Here is a 15,427-nt window from a genome sequence, read left to right as displayed (position 1 = left end):
CCAGCGACCTGGCCTCCACAGCTGCCTGTGGTAACAAATACCCACAAATTCACCACCCTCTGGCTAAAGAAGTTTCTCTGTATCTGTTTTAAAGGATGCCCCTCTATTTTGAGACTATGCCCTCTTGTCTTATACTCCTCCACCATGGGAAATATCCTTTCCACCTCTACTCTTTCCTTAGATCTGGAGGTTCTGGTAAACAACAGACGGTGCAATCCTGGGCATATTACGATCAAGGAACGTGTTTGTAGCCCGGATATTGAACTTTTTGCTGTTGGACTCCGACGATATTATTTGCCAAGGGAAATCTCGCATGCAATTGTGGTTGTTGTGTACATCCCTCCCTCTGCCAACCCGACACCGGTGTGTAACATCATTTACACCGTCATAGCCAGATTACAAACCCAGCACCCGAGTGCCCTCATTACCATCTCGGGTGACTTGAACCATGTTACCATGGCTAGAACACTGCCCAACTTCACTCAGTATGTGAGCTGTACAACCAGAGGGGAGAGGACTCTGGATTTGATGTACGCTAACGTTAAGGATGCATACAGCTCCTCCCCCCTCCCCCCACTGGGAAGGTCAGATCACACCCTGGTGCATCTAAAACCCTGCTACGTGCCTCTGGTGAAGAGTAAATCGGCAACCTCGAGGACAGTGAGAAAATGGTTGGAGGAGGCTTATGAGGTGCTCCAGGGTTGTTTTGAGGTGACAGACTGGCAGGCACTCTGTGAGCCACATGGAGAGGATATTGATGGGCTCACAGAGTGCATCACTGGTTACATCAACTTCTGTGTGGACTGCAGTGTTCCGACAAGAACTGTCCTTTGTTATTCAAATAACAAGCCATGGGTAACAAAAGGAAATCCTGAACACTAAAAAGAGGGCGTTTAGAGATGGAAATAGGGAGGAGCTGAGGGTAATACAGAGGGACCTGAAAGCCAGGATCAGGGAGGCTAAAGACAGGTACAGGAGGAAGCTTGAGTGGAAACTCCAGCAGAACAACATGAGAGAGGTCTGGAGGGGGATGAGGACCATCACTGGGTTCTGGCAAACCAGCAACAGAGGAGCTGAAGGCAATGTGGACAGGGCCAACCAACTTAACCTGTTCTTTAACAGATTTGACATTGTGGCCCCTGCCCATCCACATGAGTCATCTGTTATTGGCCCCCAACCAAAACATATTCCACTCTCCCCTCCTACCCCTCCTCACAGTCCCCCACCCTGCTCTCATGACTATACCTCTTCCCCACGCGAAACCATCATAGTGGGCTTCACAGCTGAACAGGTGAGAAGACAGCTGAAACGTCTCAACCCAAGCAAGGCTGCAGGACTGGACGGTGTCAGTACCAGGGTGCTCAAAGCCTGTGCCCCTCAACTATGTGGAGTACTTCGCCATGTATTCAACCTGAGCCTGAGGCTCCGGAGAGTTCCTGTACTGTGGAAGACGTCCTGCCTCGTCCCTGTGCCGAAGATGCCGCGTCCCGGCGGCCTCAATGACTACAGACTGGTGGCATTGACCTCCCACATCATGAAGACCCTGGAGAGACTTGTTCTGGAGCTGCTCTGGCCTATGGTCAGGCCACACTTCAATCCCCTCCAGTTTGCCTACCAGCCCCGACTAGGAGTTGAGGATGCCATCGTCTACCTGCTGAACCGTGTCCACGCCCACCTGGACAAGCCAGCGAGCACTGTGAGGGTCACGTTTTTTGACTTCTTCAGTGCGTTCAACACCTTCTGCCCTGCTCTGCTGGGGGAGAAGCTGACAGCGTTGCAGGTGGATGCTTCCCTGGTGTCATGGATTCTTGATTACCTGACTGACAGACCACAGTACGTGTGCTTGCAACACTGTGTGTCCGACAGAGTGATCAGCAGCATTGGGGCTCCGCAGGGGACTGTCTTGTCTCCCTTTCTCTTCACCAATTACACCTCGGACTTCAACTACTGCACAGAGCTTTGTCATCTTCAGAACTTTTCTGATGACTGTGCCATAGTTGGATGCATCAGCAAGGGAGATGAGGCTGAGTACAGGGAAACTTTGTCACATGGTGTGAGCAGAATTATCTGGAGCTTAATGTGAAAAAGACTAAGGAGCTGGTGGTAGACCTGAGGAGAGCTAAAGTACCAGTGACCCCTGTTTCCATCCAGGGGGTCAGTGTGGACATGGTGGAGGATTACATATACCTGGGGATACGAATTGACAATAAGCTGGACTGGTCAAAGAACACTGAGGCTGTCTACAAGAAGGGTCAGAGCCATCTCTATTTCCTGAGGAGACTGAGGTCCTTTAACATCTGCCGGACGATGCTGAGGATGTTCTACGAGTCTGTGGTGGCCAGTGCTATCATGTTTGCTGTTGTGTGCTGGGGCAGCAGGCTGAGGGTAGCAGACACCAACAGAATCAACAAACTCATTCGTAAGGCCAGTGATGTTGTGGGGATGGAACTGGTCTCTCTGACGGTGGTGTCTGAAAAGAGGATGCTGTCCAAGTTGCATGCCATCTTGGATAATGTCTCCCATCCATTACATAATGTACTGGTTGGGCACAGGAGTACATTCAGCCAGAGACTCTTCCACCGAGATGCAACACAGAGCGTCATAGGAAGTCATTCCTGCCTGTGGCCATCAAACTTTACAACTCCTCCCTTGGAGGGTCGGACACCCTGAGCCAATAAGATGGTCCTGGACTTATTTCATAATTTACTGGCATAATTTACATATTACTATTTAACTATTTATGGTTTTATTACTATTTATTATTTATGGTGCAACTGTAACGAAAACCAATTTCCCCCGGGATCAATAAAATATGACTATCACTATGACTAAAACTGTTCACAGTACTTAAGGTGAGGCCTTACTAGTGCCTTATAAAGCCTCAGTATCACAACCCTGCTCTTGTATTCTCGACCTCTTGAAATGAATGCAAACATTGCATTTGCCTTCCTCACCACTGACTCAACCTGCAAGTTTTAGAGTGTTCTGCACAAGGACTCTCAAGTCAGAATCAGAATCAGGTTTATTTTCACCGGCATGTGATGTGAAATTTGTTAACTTAGCAGCAGCAGTTCAATGCAATACGTAATCTAGCAGAGAGAGAAAAAAATAAACAAATCATTTACATATATTGAATAGATTAAAAGTGTTCAAAAACAGAAATACTGTATATTTTAAAAAAGTGAGGCAGTGTCCAAAGATTCAATATCCATTTAGGAATCGGATGGCAGATGGGAAGAAGCTGTTCCTGAATCACAATGTGTGCTTTTAGGCTTCTGTACCTCCTACCTGATGGTAACAGTGAGAAAAGGGCATGCCCTGGATGCTGGAGGTTCTTAATAATTTCAGCTGCCTTTCTGAGACACCACTCCCTAAAGATGTTCTGGGTACTTTGTAGGCTATTACCCAAGATGGAGCTGATTAGATTTTGCAGCTTCCTTCGGTCTTGTGCAGTAGCCCCTCCATCCCAGACAGTGATGCAGCCTGTCAGAATGCTCTCCACGGTACAGCTATAGAAGTTTTTGAGTGTATTCGCTGACATGCTAAATCTCTTCAAACTCCTAATAAAGTATACCCACTGTCTTGCCTTCTTTATAACTACATCGACCTGTCGGGACCAGGTTAGATCCTCAGAGATCTTGACTTACAGGGACTTGAAGCTGCTCATTCTCTCCACTTCTGATCCCTCCATGCAGATTAGTATGTATACCTTCGTCTTAACCTTCCTGAAATCCATAATCAGCTCTTTCGTTTTATTGATGTTGAGTGCCAGATTGTTACTCCACTAATTGGCATATCTTACTCCTGTACGCCATCTCGTCACCACCTGAGATTCTACCAACAGTAGGGTGTATTGTCAGCAAATGTATAGATGGTATTTGAGCAATGCCTAGCCACACAATCATGGGAATAGAGAGAGCAGAGCAGTGGGCTAAGCACACACCCCTGAGGTGCACCAGTGTTGATTGTCAGCAAGGAGGATATGTTATCACCAATTCGCACAGATTGTGGTCGTCCGGTTAGGAAGTCGAGGATCTAATTGCAGAGGGAGGTATAGAGGCCCAGGTTCTGTAACTTCTCAATCAGTATTGTGCGATTGATGGTATTAAATGCTGAACTGTAGTCGATGAACAGCATCCTGACGTGGGTGTTTATGTTGTCCAGGTGGTCTAAAGCCATTTGGAGAGCCATAGAGATTGTGTCTGCCGTTGACCTATTGTGGCGATGGGCAGATCCTTGCTGAGGCAGGAGTTCAGTTTAGTCATGACCAACCTCTCAAAGCATTTCATCACTGTTGATGTGAGTGCTACTGGGCAATAGTCATTAAGGCAGCCCACATTACTTTTCTTAGGCACTGGTATAATTATTGCCTTTTTGTAGCAAGTGGGAATTTCTGCCCGTAGCAATGAGAGGTTGAAATTGCCCTTGAATACTCCTGCTAGTTGGTTGGCGCAGGTTTTCAGAGCCTTACCAGGTACTCCATTGGGACCTTCCACCTTGCGGGCGTTCACTCTCTTTAAAGCCAGCCTAACATCAGCCTCTGAGACGGAGATCACAGGGTCATCAGGTGCAGCAGGGATCTTCACAGCTGTAGTTGTGTTCTCCCTTTCAGAGCAGGCATAGAAGATGTTGAGTTTGTCTGGTAGTGAAACATCGCTGCCATTCATAGTATTGGGTTTTGCTTTGTAGGAAGTAATGTCTTACAGAGCCTACCAGAGTTGCTGTGCATCCAATGTCTCGTCCAACCCAATGGATACAAAGTCCCTTTGTACCTCAGATTTTTTGGTTTTCTCTCCATTTGGAAAACTGTCTGCATATTTATTTCTGCTACCAAAGTGCATGGCCATGCATTTTCCAACATTGTGTTTCATTTGCCACTTTCTTGTCCGTTCTCCTAATCTGTTTAAGTGCTTCTGCAGCCTTCCTGTTTCCTCAACACAACCTGTCCCTCCATCAATCTTTGTATCATCTGCAAACTTGGCACCAAAGTAATCTATTCCATCATCTAAGTCATTGATGTACAGAATAAAAAGAAGCGGTTCCAACACTGACCCCTGCAGAACACCACTAGTCACTGGCAGAAAACCAGAAAAGGATCCTTTTATTCCCACTTGCTGCCTCCTACCAATCAGCTGATGCTCTAACCATGCTTGTAACTTTCCTGTAATACCACTATAATATCTTAACTTGGTAAACAGCCTCATGGGTGGCACCACAAAGGCCTTCTGAAATTCCAAATGTACAACACCACTGCATCCCCTTTATCTATCCTACTTCTCATCTCAAAAAACTCCAGGAGTTTCTTTAGGCAAGATTTTCCCTTAAGGAAATCATGCTGACTTTTGTCTTGTCTTGTCCTGTGTCACCAAGTACTCCATAAGCTCATCCTTAACAATTGACTCCCAACATCTTCCCAACCACTGAGATCAGGCTAACTGGTCTATAATTTCCTTTCTGCTGCCTCCGTTCTTTCTTAAAGAGTGGAGTGACGTTTGCAATTTTCCAGTCCTTTGGAATCATGCCAGAGTCTAATGATTTTTAAAAGATTATTACTAATGCCTCCACAATCTCTACTGTTACCTCTTTTAGAACCCTAGGGTGTAGTTCATCTGGTCTGGTCTTATGTACCTTCAGATCTTTCAGCTTTTGAGCACCTTGTTTGATGTTGTTAAGAGTTACATCCGTAACTCTTGAATCATTGATGAACTACCTTGTCTGGATAGAAAATTAATAGTTTTCTTCCTCTTTTTAAAAAAACTAAGCAGCCAGATTTTTGAGAATGAAAAATACCATTTGTCATTGTGTGGTACCTTGTGTGGGGAAGTGCCTATGAAATGGGATCACTAGATGTTCAAAGAACTTAAAATACATTTTGGTAAATCTCTTACCCAGCTTCCTGAGAAATATTGACAGAAGTCAATAGTATAATATGCAGTGGATTCCAGTTGAGTGAGACACATCGGAACTAGTACATTTTGGCCAAATTACGTGGCTGCCCCAATTAGTCAAAATTTCATGGAAATAGTTAAAAGACAAATTGAGTAACAAGTTAAGTATTTAAATGAAATACAGAACAAATGAGAGCACTATCAATATAGTACTATAAAACTATGTATTAGTCCTAAAGTTATCAATTGAGGAATTGATCCGGTATAGGCAGCATTGCTCTTTTGATTGACTAAATGAATAAGATCAGTGCAGACACCTAATATAGATAATGGACTGCTTACATTGTTTTTGATGACTGCATTTTCCATATCTTAATTTTCATTGTAACATTCAAGATGATGGTTGATGCCTTGAAATTCTTCATAGTTTCTAACTTGTTGAAGTAGTGAAAGCGTTTCATTTTCATTCCTGGCCATTTCTGGCATCTGCAAGCTTGAATGCTTGAAACCGCAGTGATCAAAACAGTTCTGAATTGCCTTGCTGCTTATTTTTCGTCAACTATCAGTGACAAAAATCACTACTTTTTGAACAGAAAAGCATGCTATTGACACTATCTTAAAGACCATTTGCTCTTAGCACGGTGCAGTGTCCAATACCCACATAAGTGCACGTGACTGCTGTTAGTTAGAACCTGTTTGGCAGTATTCTCCTGCCCTAATTAAGGGCCATAGTGTTCCAAATAAACAAAAGGGAACCCCAGCAATTTTCTCAAATAGTTTTAGTTCCTTAAGAATTGTCCCAGATTAGCAGCTGCCCTGATTAACAGATAGCAAAATTAACCTGAATCCACTGTATTGCTTATTTTCAAATTGTTTGTTTCCAGCGGCACTTGTTGCAGTTTGAGTTAGTTTGAATTGTACATAACGCAGCACTAACTTCATTGCAAGAATGATATAACGTACTTTACCACTTGGTTTTGCACAGCTGTTCTTGTGGTGAATAATTGCACCTGGATACATTGAACTGTTCTTGTTAAGTTTTATTCAAACTGTTAGCAATGTTGAATTCAGACATTGTGACATTCAGTGGAATGTAAAAAGCAATGCACCACAGATGGAATTTCTCATCTGATAAGATGTGTACCTAGTAGTAGATTTAATGATCTCTGCATTATTTTTTCCTGCTTCGAACTATAGGGCAAAAAAATTTTATTCTTTGAAGATGTACTCTTGTAATGGGATAATTTTTGCTCCTTATTTTTTCTTTTTATGGTAGGGCTCAACAACAATTTATTTGGATGTATGCAATATTTAATTGGAATATAAGAACCTTATCCAATATTCAGCATCAGAAATGCTGTTGAAACTTGAAGGCATTGGAAATTTTGAGGGAAGTAATGATGTAGAGCTGAATATTACTAGCATGAATGTGTTACCTGACGTTTTGTCTGAATGATGTCACTATGAAATGAAATATACTGTGGTTGAGGGATCCAAGAAAAGATTTGGAGGTGAGAAGAGATGGCATTACAGGGGATTGTGTAGCTTCGATAAAATGGGTTAGAATAGAATCTGGGAATGGCAGCTAAGAAAGCTCACCACTGCCTCTACTTCCTCAGTAGGCTAAGGAAATTGTGCATTTCCATGTAGACCCTTACCAATTTTTATCGACGCATCATGGACACCTGTGATTCGCAGTTTGGTGATTGCTTGGGTGTTCCAGCACCCTGCAGTCTTGGAGAGGATTCCGGGAGGCAGAGGCAGCATGCGCAAACCTAGTGGCGACAAGGCTGCAAGCTGATGTTCGACTCCATTTCACTGATTAACACGACGAGGGAGATTGAAACATAGAGACGAATGCGGAAGGTGGGCGCCAGGTGCCTGCCTTTTGATCGCTGGTGGGATCGCTCTCCTATGGAGATGGAAGACTGCCTTTTGATCACTGGTAGGATTGCTCTGCTATGGAGAGGGGAGACTGCCTTTTGATCACTAGTGGGATTGCTCTGCTACGGAGAGGGAAAGGCCTGCTGCTGTGCCCGGAGACTGTTACCCAGGTTTTCTGCGTTTTGGATATGGACTTGGACTATAGACCCCTTTTTTCCCAGAATTGTAGTTTTTTTATTTTTGTATTTTTCACCTGATCTTCCTAGTTTTTTTGTGTGTGGGGGAGGGGGATTTGGGACGTCGATCTGCCTGTTCCATTTTTGTCCTTTTTTTTGGGGTTTATGATCGTGCTGCCATTCTTTTCTTTCTTGGTTTCTTGGCTATCTGGTGGAGAAGTACACTTTGATAATTAACCTTTGGAGGTTGACCTGTCTGGATGCATCACAGCTTGGTATGGTAACTACTCTGCAGAAATTGCAGAGTTGTGGACACAGCTCAGCACATCATGAAAACCAGCCTCTCCTCTATTGGACTCAGTCTATACTTCTCGCTGCCTCAGAAAAGCAGCCAGCATAATCACATACCCACCTCAAACATTCTCTCTTTTTCCCCTCACCCTTTGGGCAGAGGATAGCAAAATCCTGAAAACCTGTACCACCAGGCTCAAGAACAGCTTCTACCCTGTTGTTATGACTTTTGAATGATTCAGTCCTGTTGTGAAAGATCAGAATTGCACAGAATGCCACTTTAGAAACCTAACTGAAGAGTTCAAATTCATAATTACCTGTGCAATTTTATTGCAATATCAATTAATCAGCATCTGCCATCTTACTTTAGTGCATCGATTTCCTATGATAGTACTGTTTATCTTAACTTTGAAGGACTTGTGTTCTGAGAAAATGTTTGATTACAGAAAAATTCATAAATCAAAAAAAAATTCCATTAGTTTCAATATAAAAACTCAAAATGACATCTAAAGCTCATTAATCTTTGCTTAAGAAACACCTAAGTACTTAAGAATACATCAGCACAAGTCTCTTAAATAACAAGATATTGTATTATCAATTAAATCATCACATTAGAGTAATGTGTTGTTGCTCAAGCTATAATGGTTCTGCATGTGTAAGTGTGTTGTTGTGATTACAATAAGTCTTCCACAGCATCCTTGTCTACTCATCAACCCACCCTCATTTGCTAACTTGTCAATGATTTTTGAACAGTCCATGAATTCATGCACACAACCCTACTATTTTGCACTCTTTGCACTTTTAAATTTTTTATTATTTCTTAATTTAACGTCATAATTTTTATGCGTGGCATTATCCTGCTGCTGTAAAAAAAGAAATTTCACAAATTCAGTGATAATAAACCTGATTCTGGACATTTTTCACGTGTGTCAATCCGGTGGGGGGGGGGGGTGGTTTGTGGGGTGCATACACAATGCTGTTCATAGCTTCCTTCATGTGTTTGCATTGTTGCATGGGTTCATCTACTTTATGGCTATGCTGATATTATATCATTTCCCAATTTCCAAAATAAATCATTATTGTTGGACTCCAAAATATCCTATCTAATTACACACCATAGCATTCAATTGTTCATGGGTTGTTAAAAACGAAGTTGTATTAAGAAGCAGTAACATAACATGGATTAAAGCAGAAATGCTTGCACAAGCACAATGGAAAAACTTACCTGCAGCAGTAGCAATACAAGTATAGAGCATCAGACAGGCAGCATTCAAAAGAAAAACATAAATTAAAGATCAATTTTACACAATTTGTACTAGAAAGAACCCAGTTAGAACCAAAGATAAATCAAACTCCATTGTAGTGCAAAGTTATCTTAGTGTTGCAGTATTGAGGTAGTGATTAGGGTTGTGCTGGTTGGTTCAAGAACTGAATGCTTAGGAAGTAGCTTTTTTGAAAGTAGTGGTGTGGGACTTGACACTCTACTTAATTCCTTTTAGAAAGTGTTCGTTAGTCCTGGTATGTCCACTTATTGTCTACTCATTAAGATGAGATGATGCAGATTTGTGTAACATCTGCATACACAAACACCTCTACTTTAATACTCCATGTCTTTATTGATAAAACCCGAAACTGCATCCATCTTTGAAGAAAGGAATGTTTTGAGTGGCTGTCAATTTTACTTTGTGAGATAAAGCATTCTCTGCTTTAGTTATAGAAAGTAGTTCCCCTGGTGCTTTTGTTTTGAATTAGATTAATCTTCAGTGGTCCAGAGGAGTTTAAGGCTGAAAGTAGCAGGCAAAAGTTGTAGACCGATGTAATGTTTAGTGTGCCTTCTGGTGGTATTTTGTGTAGTTTAAGTATTTTCAGCTTCTGAAACAAAAACACCAGAATTCTCTTTGTGCAGAATGCTACTGTTGACAAATTTTAACCATTGCCAGATATTATTAAAATGCTAAGGTAAAATTTAATTTTAATACTTTTTTGCAATGTTATTCAAATGAATTGTTTTAAAATATTTACTAGTACAAATTACAGGTTTCCCCCGCCATCCGAAGGTAGAGCGTTCCTATGAAACGGTTCGTAAGCCGAAATGTCGTAAAGCGAAGAAGCAATTACCATTTATTTATATGGGAAAAATTTGTGAGCGTTCGCAGACCCAAAAATAACCTACCAAATCATGCCAAATAACACATAAAACCTAAAATAACAGTAACGTATAGTAAAAGCAGGAGTGATATGATAAGTACACAGCCTATATAAAGTAGAAATACTTTTCCACAATCATTACTGAACTGTTCTCCGGAGCGAAAATCTCGCGCAAGGGTCGTCGGCAAAAAATCTCATGCAAGCACTGTTGGCAAAAACACGGCGCAAGCGCTCTTCAGTAACCTTTAAGCTATGAAGCTGCCAAATCATACCAAATAACACGTAAAAATACACAGCCTATATAAAGTAGAAATAATGTATGTACAGTGTAGTATCACTTACCGGAATTGGTTCAGCGCCAAGCAGGTTGATGATGGTGTGTTAGACTGAGTCATCGCAGGTTTAGGTGGTGCAGTGGCCCCCACCCTCCAGGCTGCTGACAGATACCGAACCGCAAAGCACGCAGGAGTCCAGCGGTAGCGGGGAGGCATCCAGCACACCTTTAAGAAAAAAGCTGAAATAATCATGCTAATTAATTACGTGACAGGTGACACCTAATTAATTAGCATGTTTATTTCAGCTTTTTTCTTAAAGATGTGCTGTGTGTCTCCCGGCTACCGCGGCATTCTCTGTGAATCGCGGGGTGGTGGGACACTGGGGTGTCATCTCGTTGTCTGTTTCCATGAGAGCAGGCAGCTCATTTTCTCCTATGACTGCCCGCCTCAATGTCGAGGGTTGAGGCTCGTCATCTGCTGTGGCTGATGCGGAAGGCTTGCTTGACTGCTGAGCCTCGCGCATTTTTCTGTCATACAGTTCTTTATAAGGAAGGACTCAAACCATCCTGCAAATATCCCTTAAACCTACGTACCCTTTCAAAATTAAAGTTGTACTTTACCATTGCGAAAATCTCACGTAGTCACTTTCGGTCCGTTCGCTACTACATTCGGTTTCGATTGTTATCTGTTTGTCTTCCAATTGCATCAGCTCTTCATCTATCAGTTCTTGGTCATGGGATGCCAAAACCTCTTCAACATCATCTTCGTCAGCTTCCACAAGCCAAACTCACTTAGTCCTTACTTCATTCACCACGATCGAAACGCTTAATTATGTCTAGTTTTACGCTAAGTGTAACACCCTTACGAGCTCTTTTAGGCTTTTCCAATACCTTAGAACACATCTTGCAAACGGCTGCTCACAGGCACGTGTTTAAGCAATGCCCGCGAGAATGCAGTTTCGAATCTGGGGAGAGCGGCTGCTCGGGGCACGCGGCGCGCCGCCTTTTATCGCACGTTGATATTTTTGCACGCTAATTTTCCCTGTGCGCTGCTTTTTTTCGTAACAGTGAAAACACCTTCTGAAAGCGAAAAGTGGGTACTAATGTAGGTCTTTCGTAACAGTGAGGTTTCGTAAAGCGAACGTTCGAAATGTGGGGGACACCTGTACCAAGATTTAAATTGTATTAAATCTAATGCTACAACTGAATGCTGCCACTTAGCCACCTCCGGCTAATATCAAAGGCAAAGGTCCTGTTCCAACAGACATTTAACACTGGTAGGTGACTGGATTTTTGTGGATTTCAGAAGAGAGGGTTCATGATATAGGGTGCTGGTAAGGCCACCCTGGAGTATGGTATATAGATTATAAAAAGAGTATACTTGTGCAGCCAATTTGTCATCTGAGGAGAGTTGTAGACTAGGCCTCTGTTTAGAGGAAAGAGATGATCTCATTGAATTCAGCTCATTCATAGAGCACTCGACAGAAGGTATACAGGGAGGATGTTTTTCATTGTTGAAGTACAGTCTTCAATTTAGACAGAGGCCACTCGGAATAGTATAAGTAGGATTATTTTATTCAGAAGATGGTAACTCTTTGGAATTGTCTATCATTGAAGGTTGTAGAAGCAGAATGTAGATTTCTGGACATTAAGGGAATCAGTGGATTTGGGGATGATGTGGGGAAAAAAGAGCCAAGGTAGAAGATCAGCCACCAAATCGATAAACCATGCAGCAGGTTCAAATAGTTCTAAGACCCATTGCCACTAATTGTATTATTAAGATGGAGCAACTGAATGGGTGACTACATCAAAATGTTAAAAGTTTCCATTTATTTTTAATGCATTGCTGTTCTCCATTGTTTAATTGAATTGTATTTTGATAGAAATTTTCTTTCAGCCTATTGTTTTACTATTGTTTGTATTGTGAAGAATTATTTTTTTAATGTTATCCTTGCTCATCCTAGGAGGATTGATTACTTGGGCATCAACCATATTGAAAAAAGAACTGTGATTCATGTTTGTTGCTGTGCTGTGTCTATTTTCCCCTAGTTAATTTCCCAAATTACCAAAAAATGAATTATTTTATCAAGTACGTGCATTTTAGAGCCAAATATTTAGGTAATTGTCAACAGGTTTAGGAGTGCATTCCTCATTTTTTCCATTTTCAACCTCCATTACTCTGCTTTGGCACCATTTCCTGTTTCTAGTACCTTACAATCTTCCCTTTTTGATTTTCTCAGGTGAACCCCTGGAGTCTGTGACATTTTTATCATGTCTTCTGAACCTCTGAATTCTCCCTGAACCACCTACTCAATTCTCCCCATCCCCCTCCCGCTCTTCCTTCTTCTGCTCACTTCCCACTGCCCTTTGCTTCTTTATAAATTGGATTGTGTCTTAATTTCCTCTTGTATATTTACAGCAATCTGTTACTGGTATAGTTAATCTCTAGCATTGACTTGAGTACTGGGCATCTGTTTCTGCTGTTTGGTTCAATTTGTAACTGATTACTGTGCATAAAGGAATTCTTTTTTTTTGCACAAATAGATATTAGGCCCTAATATTTTTTTACATGGAAACATAGAAAATAGGTGCAAGAGTAGGCCATTCAGCCCTTCGAGCCTGCATCACCATTCAGTATGATCATGGCTGATCATCCAACTCAGAACCCTGTACCTGCCTTCTCTCCATACCCCCTGATCCCTTTAGCCACAAGGGCCATATCTAACTCCCTCTTAAATGTAGCCAATGAACTGGCCTCAACTGTTTCCTGTGGCAGAGAATTCCACAGATTCACCACTCTCTGTGTGAAGAAGTTTTTCCTCATCTCGATCCTGGAAGGCTTCCCCTTTTTCCTCAAAATCCCCAACATTGGGAACAATCTTCCTACATCTAGCCTGTCCAATCCCTTTAGAATTTTATATGTTTCAATAAGATCCCCCCTCACTCTTCTACAGTTTGTACATTCCAGAGAGTATAAGCCTAGTCAATCCAGTCTTTCATCATATGAAAGTCCTGCCATTCCAGGAATCAATCGGTGAACCTTCTTTGTACTCCCTCTATGGCAAGAATGTCTTTCCTTAGATTAGGGGACCAAAACTGCACACTATGTATCCTCAATGTATTAGGTGGTGATGATCTTGTTGTTATTAAACTCAAATCTTTGTAAATAGTTTTTCTTTTATGGACTGATTGGTATTACATCTGAATTCATCCATATGATTAGTTTCAAGTGTATAACACCTGAATTCATCCATATGATTAATTTCAAGTGTTATTTTTCTAGGATGTCGATGAGTGGAATATTAGTCATTTGAATACAATTTTAGATGTGGTGGCAGAAGAAAGCGGGATTGCTATTGAAGGTGTGAACACGCCCTATTTGTATTTTGGTATGTGGAAAACTACATTTGCTTGGCACACAGAAGATATGGATCTATACAGCATTAACTACCTACATTTTGGAGAGCCAAAATTTTGGTATGTAAAATATTTCATTGGCATTTGGTTTCACTTCATGCTGTGTATTTTCAACCCCATTCTCCTGCCTTCTCTCTGTAACCCTTGCATCCCTTACCAATCAAGAACCTATCAATCGCTGAATCTAAAGCAGAATCAGATTTAATATCACTGATAAATGACATGAAATTGGTTGTTTTGCAGCAGCATTACAGTGCAATACATCAATGCTATGAGTTACAATAAGAAATATTTTAAAAACTTAAATAAGCAGTGGAAAAGAGAACAAAAGTAGTGAAGTAATGTACGTGGGTTCATTGTCCATTCAGAAATCTGATGGCAGAGGGGTAGAGGCTTTTCCTAAAATGCTTAGTGTGTGTTTTCAGGTTCTTGACTTCTCTCTGATGGTAGTTATAAGAAGTCCTTGGTGACTGTGGGTCCTTAATGCCTTTTGAAGATGTCCTCTATGTTGGGGAGACAGGTGCCCATGATGGAGCTGGCTGAATTTGCAACCCTCTGCAGCTTTTTCTGCTCCTGTGCAGTGTCTCTCCATACCAGACAGTGGTGCAGCCAGTTAGAATGCTCTCTACGGAACATCTGTAGAAATTTGTTAGAGTCACTGGTGACATACTATATCTCCTCAAAGTCATAATGAATTGTAGCTACAGGTGTGCTTTCTTCATAACTGCATCAATATGTTGGACCTAGGATAGATCTTCAGAGATGTTGACACCCTGGAACTTGGAAACTCCTCATCCTTTCCACTGTTGACTCCTCGATGAGGATTGGTGTGTGTTCCCCCGACTTACCCTTCCTGAAGTTCACAATCAATTCCTTGGTCTTACTGACATTGAGTCCATGGTTATTATTGCAACAACACTCAACCAGCGGATCTATCTCACTCCTGTATTTCTCCTTGTCACCATCTGAGATTCTGCCAACAACAGTTGAGTCGCTGGCAAAGTTATAGATAGCTACACTGTTTGGTATGTAGAGAGAGTGTAGAACAACGGACTAAGCATGCATCCTTGAGGTATATGGTATACTGGTGTTGATGGTCAGCTAGGGGGAAATGTTATTTATGATCTGCACTGCCTTAAATACACCAAATTATTTTGCCTTCACGGCCTTCTGTGGCAACAAGTTTCACAAATTTACCACCCTCTAGCCGAAGTAATTCCTCCTCATCTCGGGTTTAAATGAACACTCCTTTATTCTGTGCCCTTGGAATCTGGACTCTACCAATGGAAGTAACTTCCCCATGTCTCCTCTATTCAGACTTTGCAGCATCGATGGATTTCAGTGAGATC

General features: G+C 41.9%; 1 protein-coding gene across 4 annotated transcripts in view; it reads left to right on the top strand.

The window, feature by feature from the left end:
- Positions 1-15,427, top strand: part of LOC134347073 (lysine-specific demethylase 4C-like) — a 394,026-nt gene that overhangs the window by 23,923 nt on the left and 354,676 nt on the right. For all 4 annotated transcript variants that reach the window (XM_063049177.1, XM_063049178.1, XM_063049180.1 and 1 more), the window contains exon 5: positions 13,945-14,138. In XM_063049177.1, the coding sequence (XP_062905247.1) occupies positions 13,945-14,138 (194 nt within the window). The remainder of the gene's footprint in view (positions 1-13,944; positions 14,139-15,427) is intronic.

Source organism: Mobula hypostoma, chromosome 5, assembly GCF_963921235.1.
Source record: "Mobula hypostoma chromosome 5, sMobHyp1.1, whole genome shotgun sequence".
In the NCBI taxonomy this organism is placed as follows: domain Eukaryota; kingdom Metazoa; phylum Chordata; class Chondrichthyes; order Myliobatiformes; family Myliobatidae; genus Mobula; species Mobula hypostoma.
This window is presented reverse-complemented; position numbering and strand designations above follow the sequence as displayed.